Raw genomic sequence first — 18,394 nt, 5'->3', positions numbered from 1 at the left:
CATTATGTGCGACGTTAAATTGAATTACTAATCGAGTTTCCGATTTGCCGGAAATTAGTATTGATTCGATCTAAATCGGATTAAGATATATGTATGTAGACTTAATCTTTAATCAGATATTTGGGTGGCTCTAAAACCGCATATTATTAATATCATAGTTTGTACATATGAGAAGTTGTTTATTATTATAAATTTAAAAAATTAAATGAGTTTTACTAACATGAATAATAAATAAAACATTGAGATATTTTAATACTTTTAATTTTATTTAACTATTAAATATATATATTTTTTTAATTATATATGTTTATATTTTTAGATATTACTATAAACTAATTATAAAATATAATATCATTAAAAGCCCTTCGTTTTCAACTTCACAGAGCCGAGCTTTTTCTAGGCAGTGTTCCATGACAATTTTTAATGTTTCTGCCTCTAAAACCTTTAAAGATTAGATATGTATTTAATTTTAAATAGTTATAATGAAATACGTATACATATAGTTGTTATTAATAAAAACTCAAAAATAATATTTTTAACGATGATAAAACAGAATTTTTTTTCCATGAATATTTTAACTTGTTCGCAGCAAACTTATAATTGTCACTTTAAAAAGTCGGTATAAATCTTCACAACACTTGATCTTTATACATATTTTTTTATATTTTAAAATTTATTTTGACTTAAAATTTATTTAAATACACTTACTCAATTATATTATACATTGTAATTTATTGTATATTTATTTAAAATTCGATAAAGATATTTAATTATGTACATTTTTGTATCGTTAAAAATATCAATTGCAATGTTAACTAATTAACCACGAAGTTTGAGTGTACATTTCTGTTGGGAGTATTCTGTTGGGATTTACGCGCAACTCTCTTAACATACTAATGCATATGCATTAAACAAAATTTAATTAAAAAGTACGGCTTCACACATTTCATTCAATATACGGCTTCGGAATTTAATTTTAATATTCTAGTCGCACCGAGGGTCGCCGATTATCCCTTTCGGCTTATTAGAGCCGTAGCGAAAGTACTGAATTTTAATAACGGAAACTATGAAGTAAATAAACACATACACTAAATAAAGTGGCTTTTGTAAATAGCCGAAGTTGAAAGCGCGGCTGTTTACGGAGATAGCTGGAAATTATTAGCGTTAAAGTGATATTTTTGCTCACACGACACGGCAATATAAATGCTAATTTCGTATTACACTTTAGGGTAAAAATTCAACTATGTTGACTTTAAACATTATGATCATACACACGAAACTATAACTTTAATTACAGTCATTAGATCATGGTGTGTTATACCATTTTAGTTTGAATAGCCTTAAATTCTGGGAAAGGTATCAAAACGCGGAAACTGTTCACAGACATACTACATTTGAATAATAATATGATTAGTTTGCAGAACGGTGTAATAACACGAGAGGAAGTGATAGGTATTAATTTAGCGCAGCTTCTACAAACGTTATGTAGAGTATTTGCTGGTAATACAATAATATACAAATATAATTATATATGAAGGTAGATAGAATTATTATCAAAACAAACCAAATTATTTCATATTGTTTCTGTATCTACAAAGCTATGTGATTGTTTTATTGAATGATAAAACATTTTATAATATCACTTTGCAGCACATGTACGATATTCTTAATTCCAACATCATAGAAGTCTCAAGTCTGCCCTTAAAACGATTCTTATGTGCTTATCGTGCGTATATTATTTTTACAAATATATCTCTTATACTTATAAGCTAATTTTAATAGCATTTCGTAACAAATTTATAATTATTAATTTTATATTAAAAGTTATTAATTAACCATTTATTATTGAAAAAATATTTCTCTTTAAGAATTGAAAATATATTGTTACTAGTCAGACGTTACTTATATATTGAGATTTATTTTTTATATAATATTATTATATTAACATAAAGTATTAGAAACATGTTAGCCATTTTAACTTTATACATAATTGTGTTTTTTTGCTTTAAATTAATCTATATTATTAATGTTATATACATTACATAAAATTGCGTTCACTACGCAGCAATTGTGGCATTATATAATATTATTTATACACGTGTACGTAACACGTGTATGTTATAAATTGATACAATAAGTACACATCAACAATATTTACTGGAGTCTAAAAAACATAAAGCACTGATCTCTAGCATTTTTCAATGCCTTTGGCAATTCGACAAAAATGTTTGCCATGTTTAAAAATATATGCGAAGGATTTCGATAAATTAAATTATATATTAATCTTATATTATAATTACTAATCTGACATACACTTATGACAGAAAGACACTATTGTCTATATTCGGGTATATCATTTCATAGATTAATATACTTGACAGTATCCATTAACAATTCGATCGTGGTTGACTGATTGTTGAAAAAACATATTTATTATTACCCTCTATTTACGCATTTTATGCCCACATATATTCATATACCAGAAATAAAATCGATGTCAAGAAGAAACGAGATCTAATAAAGAAAAAATATTGGAGCAGATTTGTATATAAATTCTATTTATAAGAATACAATAATTAATTAATCTTGGTAGATAAGTAGTGGATATTTTTGTTATGCAGTGTAATAATTAAAGTAATTATATACTAGCACAATTGGTCAGTGGTATAAGTTAATGAATAATGTGAAGAGTACAGGTCGTACAATGTATAGTCTAGTTCGGTTTTGTACCGCATAATATACACCTTCGTGCGCGAAAACTGTATACCCACTCCGCACGTGCGAGAGATTAGTAGGAATGCAGCGTTTTTTAGTCAGTTGCTAGATTCGTGGGTGCAGTTCGCTGGAATTCAGACGCATGTATGGCGTGTCTCTTGATGTATATGTACCATTAAAAGAACTGTGTCAATTGTATCTGAAAGATTATTAGATAATTATAATTATATTTAATTATCACAAATTGGAGCTTCCTAGCTGCTCCTAATCTCACGGATGAATATCGTGGTGAATATCAAATCAATTAATCGTGATATAGTGATGTATTCAGATAACGAGATTATGTTTCAAATTTATATAATACAATATACTGTATGCACGTGTGCATGTGTGTATTACATAAAATATGTAAATACAATAAGGATATTTTAATGAAGTTAATTGTTAACATTACACAAAATCTCCTAAGGTTAATTATGCCTATGTTATGCGGTACGGTTAACGGATATAAGAGATTACGCGGATTTACAATATCAAAGGTCTGAATATAAAATACCTTAAATTTTTGATAATTTATGATATAATGCGTGCAGATTAGTAGCTATGTTTTAATTTGTTTAGTAGTAGTTCATTAAAAAATAGATTCTTATGTATCAAAAACTAAAAATACATTCTTTTGTTAATTATTTTTTACATAGTTACCGTTTTCTTTAATAATGTAAGTTGATTTTTTTACAATCGTTTTATATTCTTCATTAAAATATTCATTATATTATTTTATTCTCTAGAATAGAATAGTTCTAACAGAGACAAGCAAAGATGCACTTTCTTATTTAATCTATCTTGTTTGATTATTATATTAAGGTTAGCAAAATAATAGTATGTACGTAGTATTTCAATATTGAACACCATAATACATAACGTGTTTCATAAAAAGAAAAATTAGTACACAATTTAAATAACATTTTAGTTACAAAGTAGATATAATATATTAGAATCTTTTCGACATTCATTGTTATTTTCTGTCGTTTTCAGTCCTCTTCTTAAGTGTCGTGTCGGGGTTTTAGATTTCCAAAGAAATTTAGTACGTTTAATGTGACTTTGTGAACAAAATGAAAGCTTTATACGAAAGACATTGATAATATTATAATATTATATTATTATAATTAATAATATAATAGCAAAATGTTAATCTAAAAACAACGGTACAGCTGACGTGCTTTTGCTACATGCACCGTAATAATAACATCATAAACAACATAATAGTTAATGAATATAATAACGTAATAGTTTAATGAATAACTAAAAGAAGCAACATTTAAAAAGTATGAATATTACTTGTAAGGTAATAATTAAATGATTTAAGGTAAAGTCAAATGGTAAAGAAATTGAATTCATTAAAATATCAAGAAACTTGTTAAAAAAATATTTCAATTAAAGATAGTTAATGTTAACGTTAATGTTAAATTCTGCTAGTATTTTGATGATCTCAACATTATATCTGTATTTAAAATACATTTCATCGCTTTTTTGTTCATCGACAAGTTAAAAAATAAAGTTTTACGAAGCTTTATTTTTTAATACGTATATAATGTTGAGATCCTCAAAATACTAGCAGAATTAAAATGGTTTAGTATTAGGCAATAAGTACATATGTGTATAAATTTATTTCTTTCTTTATTTAAATTAGATGTTATTTTTTTACTAAAATATGGCTAAAAACTAATTATATTGTAGAATAAAATAGATTCATGGTATAAAGTTGAGCGTCAATATTTCGAGTTCGGCGCTTCAGTTGAATGTCTTCAAAAAAGTAAATTTAAGGACAACAAAATAGAAAATAAGGAAGTAGAACTATACATGGGACACGCACATCCAAGTGGTAATAGAAAATATCGAAAGAACCTTGTTGAAACATCATATTCGACCGATTTTTCAATCTAATAACAAAATTGGTTCGATGCTTCCCAATGGAAAAACATATAATAAAAAATAAATCCCAAGGAGTGTATCAAATTTTGTGTGCAGATTGCTATAAAGACTATATAGGACAATCAAATAAACGCATCGCAAACCGACAAAAATAACACAAAATTGCAGTCAAAAAGTTGAAGAGTAATTCTGCTTTGGCAGACCATAGACCATTTTAATGAAGACTTCAAAATCGACTTCAATAGTACGAGGACTATTGTTAATATAAAAAGTCCGTTTGTTCGCACAAAAAGCGAAGCAGTGAAAATTTAAGTCCATAAAAATATGGCGTTGAACATTCAAGATGATAGCGTAATGAACTCAAAGTTCTGGCTTCCGATGTCGGAATCGATTAGAGCGACAAAATCACATAAAATTACCACCGATCTAATCACCACACAATTAAACAAACACATTAATACGGACACAAATGATGCGGCCACTGCAAAAAAAAACAATTAATGAAGGGCATTATTCCTAACCCATCGCAAGTGCGTCAATATATGACAAGGTCAAGGACGAGAGCGACATTTTTTGAAAATTCGTGACTATGACAGGAGTATTACTGCCGAAATATTGAACAGTTAATTCTAATTGCGATGGATCCTGCGATTTTAATATTATATATATATATATATATATATATATATATATATATATATATATATATATATATATATATATATATATATATATATATATATATATATATATATATATATATATATATATATATATATATATATATATTAGTAAATAATATTAAATATAAATATGTATATATATACATATATTATATTATAAAATAAAATATTAATCTCCATAATAATATCTGCTTTTATGTCTTACGTCAAAGCTCTAGAACTAGATCAAAGGACTTATTATATAAAATATAGTAATTAGTTCAAATAGAACAATGGGATGTTTGTACATTTAGAATAATCTTCAACGCGTAGTGTTTCATATATATATTTAGATATTATTAAATAGAGCAGAGAAGATAATATAATGAAAATATTTACAATACATATTTAATGAAATATTATAATAATTATATTCACTATTTTAGTTATCGGTGCCCTGTTACAGCTAGCTGTTATGTGATGATAGACTTTTAATATTTTGAAATTTGTTCTTATTTTTAATTAGGGTTTTACATATTCAATCTTAAGATTTAGAGATTAAATCTGTCTTCATATAAGTATGAAAATCAAATTTTAAATTGGAATTAATAAGAAAGGACGATTAATTAATTGAAATATTTTAGCCATACAATTTATCAATTTTGGTAATTTAATATTATATTTTAATCAACATAAAAATTATTTACTAACAAAACTAAGGTTATTAATGTTGTGATCGTTAAGTCTGATTTTTAGATGAGTTAAAAATATATCTTCTATAAAATATGAGTCTATAATTGAGGGCAGGTTTTTAGTTAATATAGCGGTAAAAAGTTTTGTTATCTTATCTCAAAAGTACCGAGTTTCACTTTGCGATTATTATTATATTAACTTTCTAATATTTCTTACTACTTTATTGAGCTGTAAAAGTAAAAAAAATATGCGATTTTTGTGTATTTTTGCCTTTTTTACTATGCGCTGTTACCAGCTAGACTAAAAAGGCGATACAACATTTGTTTTGCAAAAGTAATTAATATATATTAAGTTGGCAATGCTTTTACTTAGTAAAAGCATATATTAATAAATAACTTACTCGATTATCTTTTGTATGTATATAACAAATGACTTAGGTTCAATAAAAAACGTTTGCCTAATTTATTACACAGTAAAACATAAAAAAATATAAAATATTTAAAATTTAATTAAATATTGCGGAAAATCTTGAGATAATAAGTGTTTTTTAGGGTATATAAAATCGGTTAAATATACTGAGATTCCATTAAATTTTATTTCTGAAATAAAAACTTAAGTTTTTATTAAGCTATGGTATTAGCTTGTGTTGTAACTTTTTATTATTACTGTTTATGTAAATTCTTATAAACACAATTTCAGATCATGGTATTAAAAAAATATATTGTAGCTTATTTGCTTATGATTGTGATACGAATTTTATGGGATATTTTTTATGCTTTATCTTTCCAGATTATAAAAATAAAGCTACGTTTACTTTTGTAAATAAAAAATCGAAAAATTTACACACAATTTTAATAACATCGTTTCATTTGACTTTTCATCATAACTCTTTAATTCTTTTGCTAGGTATTAACTACATAAAAAATACAAAAAATTTCAGCGTTGTTTTATATTAAACTTGGGTGCCAAAATAGCACATGCGAGTTTAATTCATTAACCTTTGTGAAGCTTAAATATAAATAAAGGGCTGCTAAAAAAATCTAAAATAAAATCATTTAGGACTTAATTTATAGAGTCTAGATTTGACGGTGCACATATGTATATAAATTATACACATAATATGCTGTATAATTTATTCAATTTCGACTCATTTAAATTGTGGGTTTATATTTATTTATCAAAATTATAAAATAAAGTGTCTAGAACAGCTGGTATCCGAGCTCAGAGTGATTCAGCGGGAAGCTTTGAAAACGAGAATAGATTGCCCTTTCAGAGGTAAACATACGAGTGTCTTGCTTTGTGAGAGTTCTTATCGTGTCTTTTGTTTTAGAAGGCAAAAGTCGGCGAGCTCTATCGTGGGGCTAGATGGGCTTATGTAAAACAAAAACCCTTAAACGTGGCCTTAGTGCTCAGATTGGCACACTTCACTCACTTGTCTAAAATTTACGAAACGAAAGCTACTGACATTTTTGATTAATTTAAAATCGGGTAATTATGACCTTACTGCTTAGTTTGGTGCGTCATGTTAATCTAATATAAAGCACATATACACGTACGCAAACAAAATGCAGCATTAGCATAATATATTTTGCTTAAAGCAATTACTTATATTGTAGATTGGAAGGGGAGTTAAAATTCTACATCAACTTAGGTGTTTTAATATTTCAATCGTGTGGAAGATATTGGAATTTATAAATAAAATACATATTATAATTCTAAACAACCACCTCAAAGTAGATTAAACTATAAATTTCTTATCTCATGTGCGAATATCAAAAAGTTTAATAGAATAATATTTCCATAGTAAATTGTAACTTATAAACTGAAATTATTTTTATAATTAAATATAACATGTGCGTGTATCATAAAAACAAGAAAGGTCATTATTTTTCGCAACTCTATTATCATACATACTTTCTTTATGTCAAATTAGTATTATATTATACTTTTATATATGACATTATTTTCACGAAAAAATGTGAACTGAAAATTTGACTAGTTAGATATATTTATTTCATTTTTTTAAAGACTCGATTCTTATTACAATGTTTATCGCATTAATTATATTAAAATTCTACCATTTCTAGGTAATGAATACATATGTTTTTAGAGTATAGTTATAAAAATATTTTAGTGTATTTCGAAAACAGCGAAACCAAAGTTAAGAGCATCGTTTAAACATTTATTAATTGGTCAGAATTAGATAATGTTGATTCCACTAGCCTTTAACAAGCATATTTATAACTTAGTAAAGTCAACTAGCTTAATACCCAATATTTTATTATGTATATTTATATTTTTTCCCAGTCTAATATTAATTATTGTATATAGCTTAAATGTTAATTTTAGCATATGCTTTGGTCCGCAACATGGCATATATATTTTATTTATATATTTTCTCGCAACTGTTTTATGATTTACACGAAGTTACTATATTCAAAGCTCAAATTAAAACACGTATTCACTAATAGTTTTGTGAGTTATATTACTTTTAATCACACTTTTTGCTTTCGTTGTTCTGCTACTCATGTACAGCCATCGTCTCATATGTCTCAAGGAGCTAACATAATAAGCATTCCGAGTATATATTTAAATAAATGTATACAAAAATGTAACGGTACTTACTTTAGAAACATATAACATAGTATCAATATAAGTTATTTTTGCCAATATGCCATATAATGGTTACATACGATTTATAAAATTCAATTTTGCGCATGAGATTTTTTTTATTAGTAGTATCAAATTATGGTGAAATATTGTTTCAGGGTCAACTTATAAATTCCGCTACGGGATCGACCTGTGTGGAATCCATGATTTAAATAGGTAATAATGATTTTTTTTCATAATATAAGCATAAAAAGGACAGTAAGAGCACATAGTATTATGTTCATCTAAATTATGCATGCTATCCCATGTATAAAATATATATTCTTTCTTGTAAATGTGTAGGTACCTTATCCAAATATTTACAAAGCAAGACATTTAATGATGTACTTTTAATATAAAAAATGAATCTCATACCTATGTAAAAGTTCATTATGTTATGTGTATGTAAATATTTACTTTTTATGTTCTAGTAGGTCTAAGCATATTTTTATACATAAGGTCGCACATATTTGATCTCTTTGCTTATGATTCCTGTAAACATCTTTAGATATTCTAAACTGTAATACTAACCTGGTATTTCAACTAGTATGGTTGTAATTAAAATAAAGTAAAAATACATACTCATATACATGTGTATATATATTCTATTATTATATTTAATTTAGTATGAAATTGAGCGAAAAAGCAATTTATTTAATTCTGTGATCATTGATTCATATCTAAAGCTATCTAATTACTTGAGAGCAATATACTTATTTTTCAAAAACAAAGTATATCATAGCTGTGTCAAAGACAGAAATTATTAAAAAGTATATTAAAACTATTCAACAGAATCAGTAATATTACATAAAAAAAATATAATTTAATATGCTTTAAACTATAAAGGATTTTTACTTACGCACATTTATAAATATAAACATAAGGCAAATTTGCATAATAATGGCGTTGTGCCTTGAAGCGAGTTCAGGAATTGATCTGAAACGAAATAAAATACATTACGCTCCCTCAAAGAGGTGTTCTCTGACAAAATATAATTTGGAAAGTAAAATTAAAGTCTCATATTTCCCCGGAAAAGATGCGTTGTATAAACCCAGGTTAGTATCAAGTGTTTTCTTCCATTTAATACGCCCTTATTGTAACTGCTTTCAGCGAAAATTCAATATAAATATCAACATTGTGTACTGTTTATTTATTTATTCGAGAATGAAATTGTTTTATTTAACAATAAACGAAATTCATAAAAATAATCTTGCCTTAAACACCAATATGTATGTACACAAATTAGTATTATTGCTGATTTTCCATTGCTTTAGTAATTTACAAATTATCTCAATTCTACGAGCAAATTACGAATTTTTCTGAATAATATATATATATTTATTCATATTTCAATCAAGTATGGTTTAACTTTATAAATTTAATATGTACATATCGTGTAGCAAAATTATTGATTAAACCTTATAAAATAAATTATACAGCTTATAAATAATGTTGTTCCTCGAATACTATTACTAACGACGGCTGTAACTAAAATTTTAGAATATTTACAGTTAATATGACTGTTGAGCAAAATGCGATAGTTTAATAGAAAACAGAATAATGATGCTGATTTTTATAACTTGTCATACAAAAAAATTATCATTGATTCTGTAAAAAAGTTTATTGTATCTATCCTTCCTTTGTAATATTAAATTGCGATAAACACTTACTTTAAACTTTTTATAAAACTCAATCTAATACACAACTTTACATTTAAACATTTGCCATTTTATACAAATTGCAAATTTTATCGATCCAGTTAAAACCTCTTAGGCAAAAGTTAACGTCTCAAATATTTTCCAAAATATTAAATTCAGATAAGCACTTTTTTTAAACATATTATAGAACTCAATCTAATAAACAACTTTGCATTTAAACATTTGCCATTACAATAATAAGACCAGTTTTAGTCATCGACAAATACATGTTTTACTTGAATTCTTATGCAGTAGTACCTGAAATGCCTTCACATATGCTAAATTGGAACGGACAATGATGTCAATATCATTTGCATCAGTAACTGATCCGATTGCTTAAATGCTTCTAATTGCTTTAATTATTTTGAAATCTCGAATGACCCATTAAATAGCAGGCACGCGAGAGCATTGCCTTACATCAGTCTCTTAAGGTTTCTTCTGATATGTGGACAACGGAATTTTATTGATCGTTTCTCTCACTGATTTGTATATTGTTTTTAATATAAAATTGTTGCATTAAAGTAATTAAATATACGACACGTGTCTAAGTAGGAGTTATTTCTCGTTTTGATAATCTGTCGCGGAAAGTGTATTTGATACACTATTGAGTGTTCTTCATCGTTAATATTACAAAATTAACGAGTTTTGACAGAGAGCAAAAAATATTAACAGACATGTATGTTTTGATTTTTTTATGATAAAAATACTGTATATATTTTATTTGCTTTTGTATGAAGTTTTTCAGTGAAAATACTAACATATTAATCCCGTTATTGACACAGTTGAGAACAGCTTATAGTTTTTTCAGCTAGAATCAACTTGCTTTGTGGCAAAAAATGTTGTTTTGTTATCGCTCCTGTTGTTATTTTTTCAACATAATAAAAATATTATTCGCAAAAAGGTAGAATCGTTTCAGGTTTAATGTTTTTTCATAGTTTATTTCAACGTTGTGTAAATATTTCATACCAAATAAAATATTATTTTTAATTTACACGTTCGATATAAGCAAAATATTTTGTTTAATAAGCTTGCTAAAAGAAGTATGTTCGTGCATAAAATGTACCCATTTCTCAATGTAAGCTTTGGAAAACTAGGAAGGCCTTCTTGTTATCCTCGATGTTTACCAACCGTCAAGGTAAACTAATTCCCAACGGACTCGACAAGTATCACGGGTAAACATAGCGTTTAAAGCTCAAGGATGATTAACTTTATAAAACTAATATATTATGTAAATTTTTAAACGTTTTTTAAATTTTTTAGAATAACCGCTGCATTTTTTACTTTATCGTTTACTATTAATTAATATTTGCAGTCTAGATTTTTTCCTTAAAATTAATTTAGTTTTTATATATAGTGTATTTAAAAATTTCTCAGATACATAGTTATTATATGTATAAATCATATTTATGATCAATATTGGCTACGGATGCCATCGCGATCTTACTTGTATGTGAGTGTCTGACGTTTCCAAGAGTTTCGGGTTAGTTACTGAGTGACAGAATCAAATGAATTTTCCGTAACGAATAATTCGTGATCATGGCTGGAGAATCGCAGTCGAAATATAGAATGAAAGTAAGTGAAAATCGTGATATATATATATATATATATATATATATATATATAAATATAATTGCAAATCTCTTTTATTTTTTTATCGCAAACTCTGTGTATATAATTGAATTATAATATTTCAGCACTGTTAAGATCAAAGGAAAATCTCCGGGCACGATAAAGTTTTTGTTTTCTAAGTTTTAATATACAAGTCAAAGTGATTGAGGCATATTTTTTTTATTTTAAACTCAAGACAAGCCATCGCTGATTTGGAATGAGTTTTATCTCAATATTATTACAACAATACTGATATCGCGCAATTTAAATAAATGGTAACTATGCTCATTACGTTTGTTTATGTAATAAAATATACAAAAAAATTGTTATAGATTATCGTAAAAATAAAAACGCTTTTTAGCATTTTATTTATAGATATTATAACAAATAATTCTCAACATAAGTGGCTAGAAAAACATGATCGATTCAGGTCATCCGATCGGAACCAAATGGTGAATTGTGTAATTGGCAAAGCTCCAAGGGTTAAAGGCCCTTTAATGTAACAACGTGTGGGTCTACGTGTGAAGATGCTTGTTCATTCTACAAGATTGATTACTTTAAATCTACGAAGAACTTTTATTTTTTTCTCTCATTCTCTCTCTTTCTCTTTGCTTGCTACCTTCGATCTACGTAATAGCTCGGCCCACTAACTATACCGACCGACGAACAAAGAGGTCAAAATAAATAAACTCGGGACCGTGTTGAGAAATAAACTGTTCCTGGGATAGATAAGGTTAACGATCTCCATTCAAAGCGTGGTTCATTTCACCCTTCGGCGAAAAGGTTTTAAAAAGTTTGTTTGTAAGATAATAATTAATCTTAAAAACGACGTTTCATAATTTTAAAATTTAAATGAACCAATATTATTTTCAATTATTAGGTTATATGCTGAACCACTTGATTATTTATTTTATTATTTACAATCTCTTTTTGCTTTTAGAATTATGTATGTAACCTATGGTAGAATTATGTAACCTATGGTAGTATCTAAAGCATATACTACAGCAGTATATCAGTGGTAACAGAAAAATTAAATAAGCTTAAAATTAGAAAAGAAGTAAGACAAGATCACCTGACCTATTTAATTTCTACGGATAATATTAAATTGAAAGAGCACTGGATTAATAGAATGGCGGCATATAAATCGAAGGAAAAAATGTCGAACTTGAGTTACAACAATGACACCACATTGTTAACGAGAACCACTGACTAAATGCCTGAGTTATTAAACCACGTCGAAAAAGAAAAAGCAACCTTCTAAGTCTTAAAAACAATTATGAGCAGTGAAGATAGTAAATGAATGTATCTTGGATCTGTAATAAAGTTGCGAACTTGAAATCAGAAAGTAACAGCAATAAACAAAAGTGCAATGTCTCATATCGTAAAAATTTGGAAAGACGTCTCCAAAAAACATATATCCGCAAAAAAAGAAAAATCGTTTGGTAAGATCCCTAATAATCATCATATGCCTTAATACGTCTGAAACATAGACTATAAATGCAACAGATAACAGAAAACTAAATGCGTTTGAGATGAAACATATGTTAATAATATCTTACACGATCCTCAGCAATGAAGGAGCGATTTTAAAGAAACACATGTAAAGTGTTTTCGGTTAATATTTACTTTTAAGTTCTCTCCGTTGTTTTTCACTCTAATAAAAATTGTTTTTTTAATAGCTTTTATTTATACATAATACATGAAACAATAATAGTATATTTATTAAAACTCGAACTAACTGAAATTGTTTTATTATGAATCGAAGTTATTACTTTTATGAACGAGTATCGTTAAATAGCTAACTAAGCCTAACATAACATCGAATATATCATTAATATAATAGTTGTATTCTTGGAAACTAGCACAATCCTTAATAACAAGGAAAATTGCTGTATTGCTAACTTTTTATTGTATTTCTAATCAATATTTTGTTCTCATAAAAAAACGATTATTATACTTATATTATAAACTAAAGTTTGTATTTTTTTAATATTATCGAAACTAAAGCTAATTATTATTCATTACAATTGATATTGAATAATATTAAAAAGTCCTTGCAACTGCTCACCAACAAAATTTCTATGCATAAATAAATATAATTATGAAGAATCAATAGACGTGTTGAATTAAAAGTTTCTCTATAGAGAGCAAAAACTTGGTATATCATATATTTTTCACATTTTAAAAGTCATATTAATACCATGGTTACTGTACCATGGTTAATTTAAAATCTTTAATTAAAGCGATGACCATACACCGGAAATAGGTAAAATTATTTTAAGGGTTTGTACCAACGTGAAATACGGAATTCGATAAACCTTTTTTGGGTTCTAGAGCTACAATTTTATTTTAATTTGCACGGCGATTGATAACGAAGTGAATAGTTATATATGTAGATACATATTAATAGTATTATTTTAGTCTCAGTATTCTGATTTATATGCTACAAAAATCTAACATCTCCACAATACTAAGTAGTTATAAAAAAAGACAATACAAAACGTAACTTCAATATTGTTTGTGAATTATAAATAAAACACTCGTGTGAAAATTAATCAAAAAGTATAGATTTTATTTTAATTTTAATATATAAATGTGAACAACACAGTTCTTTTCCTTCCTGTAAAGTAAATAGTTATCGACGATTTAAGCTTAAGGTTAACGAGTTTTAAATAAAAATACAGTTAGTTAATATACTTACAAATATACTAGTGAAATTCTGCTTAGCACCAGTTAAATTTTATTATATGATCCACCGGTTAAACATCTTGAGCCTAATGCTGCGGCAATTATACAAATTATGACAATAACGACCTCTTGGTAGTAAAATACATTTATGTGATCTAAAAGCACTTTTTCCTGATTGCAACAAATAGTTCTTGAACGCGTGTCCGTGTAAATAATCGTAGGAAATCACGGTTTGTTGGCGAAGGAAAAAATATACTTGTATTACGATTCAGATATATAATATACAATATGTCGTGCCTTTGCTCCATTACGCTTCAATAATTGTTCCCAAAAGCGATCGTAGGTAATATTGTGTGAGTAAAGGACATGTGTTTTGGATGGGCTATATGTTGTCCGTCGCACGTGATTACTTCTGCTCGATTGCCCTTTTTTGCGTATATGTTGATTTTTATTCCACTTTTGAAAGAGATAAATACGTGAGAACATTTCAAATAACAACTTACTTTTCATTTTGAAGCATGAAAATATAATATTTATTGCTTAAGTATGTTCAAAATTTTAGCAAAGGCTGTTTAATCCCTCAAAGTTTGACCTCAAAAAGGATTGCCACTTAAGTACATTAACACATTTCGACCGCAGTTGTAGTAATCGTTCACTACTTCGTATTTAATTAAGGTTTTTTTTAATATATATATATATATATATATATATATATATATATATATATATATATATATATATATATATATATATATATATATATATCATACATATATACTTAGATGTTTTTTTTTAATTCACACAAAATGAAGTATTTTATTTATCAAACATACTTAATAATTTAATGAATATTTAATATGAATTTAATTGACATAAATGTTTGCAAAAAATTTTAAAATAACAAATAAAAAATGTTTTTTTTCAAAATATCAACTATTCTGACGCTGATTATATTTAATACTAATAATTTTACTATATAATTTAAAGTACGTATATCGTGGAAAAATCTTCTTAATTAATGCAATTACTAATGCTGAAACGCTTTAAATATTTATAAAGCGCGAACAAGTGACCTTGCTGTAATGAAAAAATTCAAAGCGCAAGACACATCAGCGAATGGTCTAACACAGAGGTCGGCTAAGTGCGGCTCCGGAGCCGCATGCGGCTCTTTGGCCCCATAAGTGTGGCTCTGGCACAAATATTCACGGGCATTCGCGCAAGACGCGCCGGATTTAAAAAATAAGGAAATATGGTCTTTGTGTTGATTTGGAAAATTATAATAGAGGTTTGCTAAATTAATAAATAGATTTGGCTCTTAATTTTTTTTAATCGTTGTAATGTACATATTTGTCTCTTTGGCTAATAAGTTTGCCGACCAATGGTCTAGCATAATCACAAGAACACATCACTACATATCACAGCCGACAATAATACAACTCGACACTCCAGCAAAGACTCTTTGACTTCCAAAGCTTTCTATTTCAACTTCACTCTATATACGTGTTAATTTATATATTTTTTTTTTAAATAAGCAGTAACCAACTACTTCAGTATTGATTTTAGCTGCAAAATCACACGCTCTCAAAACCAGTTTTTTCCAACATTTACTATCAAAAATCTCAATGTTAAGAACAACAGAAAATGATTGTATTTTCCAAGAAAATTTGCATACCTCACTGTAAAAGTCATCGTTTTTAGTAAATGATAAAAAGTACTATGAAAAAATAGTTATTTAAAAAGTTAGTATATAAAATAATTCCATATAAAAATAAAGTAATGTTAAATGAGACGATGTATATTTTTTAAATTACCTTTTTAACAATTAATTTATAATATTAGTAAATCACATGGTTCCAACCAGATGTTGAGGCATATTACATTGTGTTTTTTTAGATTTTTTTTTAGATTTGCTTACCATATATAATATGTTGCTTGTATCTCAATAACAAGGCATACTATAATTAACAAAAACATTTAAATAAAATATATTTTTAGAACCAAAAATGAAAGAATCCCACGCGATATATTTACAGTAAACATGTCTTTAGAATTTGCTTGAAATAAATACCTTTACATTGTTTATTCTGTAAAAATGTCTGTCTTTATGTATTTTATTAATATTAATAATATAAATTTTATATTATATCTATATTAACATTACAAAAATAAGGATATTAATACGTATTATTTCGAATGTATCTTAATATACCAGTTTATATGGGCAAAAAGTATAATAATTAAATTATTTAGGGTGGAGCGTTAATTTTATCAGAAAGTCTCTGTTTGCTTAATTCAGTCTATTATAAGGAGAATATTGAATACAGACAGCCATCTGTTTATACGTGCAAATAATGGCATTAGTTTTAGTAAAAAAAATAGTGAACAATTTTTTTATTATTATTTGTATGTTATAATTGGGTTTATTAGAATAATAAATTCTTAGACCTATTCATCACTTAAATTTGTGGGAAATTTTCTTTTATTAATACATATGCTAAAGATTGACCCCTAAATTTTTTAGATACTATTTTTCATAATTTAACATAAATATTGACCAATCAATTTAATTCTGCGAAACGTCTACATCATTTAAAAACACACTTAGTAATATAACATTTCAAAATAAATATGCGTATTATAAGATAATTATTTATATATATATATATACATACAGAGAGACAGTAAGTGAAAATGTATTAAATGCAACCAAGCCATCTATCAAGTTGTTTACCTTCGTCACTCGCTGGCGTCGTTTCTGATGAAAATGACCATTTTCAATTAATTAAAAATATATTCCTTAACCGTCAAACGCTTTTAGATGTGCTTTAGTTAAGTGCCGGAACCGATATTAATTGTTTATTGTTTAGACTGTAAGCGTAGAAGGTAAAATGTCAATTTTAGCATACTTTTACTTTGAGATTATTGAATAGGAATTCTAATAAATAACACCTGTAAAATTTTTTTTTTGGATTTAGCATATCAAAATAATTGTTGATTTTTATGTTATGCCATATTTTAATCCAGTGTTAGAATCTATTAAGTAAGTTTTAAGACACCAGATAGCATTCTGTTTTTAACGACATATATTTTATTAATTAAAATATATTAATGTAGCTTAAAATCAATAGATATAACTATATGAAAGCTAGCTTCATTTTATTAAAATATTTATCAGTGAGATAAGGAAAAGCTATGTGCGATGCTCAATTAAAATTATAATTATATCATATAGGATTCAAATACTAAATCGTGTTTTATAAATGATTTACTTAGGAAAATCTATCCAGACGTAAACGAACAACAATATAAAGTGGCATAAAATAGACAATGGACGTTTGAACGAACTCTTTCTAGAGTTGAAGAATGTATTGGCAGAGACGTCATTTTATCCGAACTGAGTATTATGGCTTTCCACTTCTCTAGGGTAATAAAGATAAAATATATAAACAAGGTATTCATATAAGGGATGGTACGAGGTCACCGAAAATCTATAATTGTAGATTTTAAACGTTTTGCTGTCACGTATACCTTAGACAAGATCTTACGAACGAATTCCACGAATCTACGAACCAAAATATCTAAATATATTATTTCTATCAAATTCTAACACTAAAGTTTTCCGATTTCATACATATCAAGAACACACGTGAACCCATAGTTCTCATTGTGATTTTATTGCAATGTTTTTTGTACTATAAAAATTCAAAAAATATATTTAACCTTAACCTTCAATCTAAATTTATTTGTTCA

General features: G+C 26.7%; 1 protein-coding gene across 2 annotated transcripts in view; it reads left to right on the top strand.

Moving 5' to 3' along the window:
• Positions 1 to 18,394, top strand: part of LOC148228257 (allatostatin-A receptor-like) — a 213,660-nt gene that overhangs the window by 110,211 nt on the left and 85,055 nt on the right. Inside the window, exon 4 of one of the 2 annotated variants that reach the window (XM_088200087.1) lies at positions 8,771 to 8,828. The exons of the other annotated variant lie outside the window; for it this stretch is intronic. Within the exon in view, the coding sequence (XP_088056213.1) occupies positions 8,771 to 8,824 (54 nt within the window). The 3' untranslated portion in view covers positions 8,825 to 8,828. The remainder of the gene's footprint in view (positions 1 to 8,770; positions 8,829 to 18,394) is intronic. 2 annotated transcript variants of the gene reach the window in all.

The sequence above is a fragment of the Plectrocnemia conspersa genome, unplaced genomic scaffold (genome assembly GCF_051122295.1).
Source record: "Plectrocnemia conspersa isolate PC_06_02 unplaced genomic scaffold, ASM5112229v1 ptg000012l, whole genome shotgun sequence".
Classification (NCBI taxonomy): domain Eukaryota; kingdom Metazoa; phylum Arthropoda; class Insecta; order Trichoptera; family Polycentropodidae; genus Plectrocnemia; species Plectrocnemia conspersa.
Note: the sequence above shows the minus strand (reverse complement) of the source record. Positions and strands in the feature narration are given on the sequence as shown.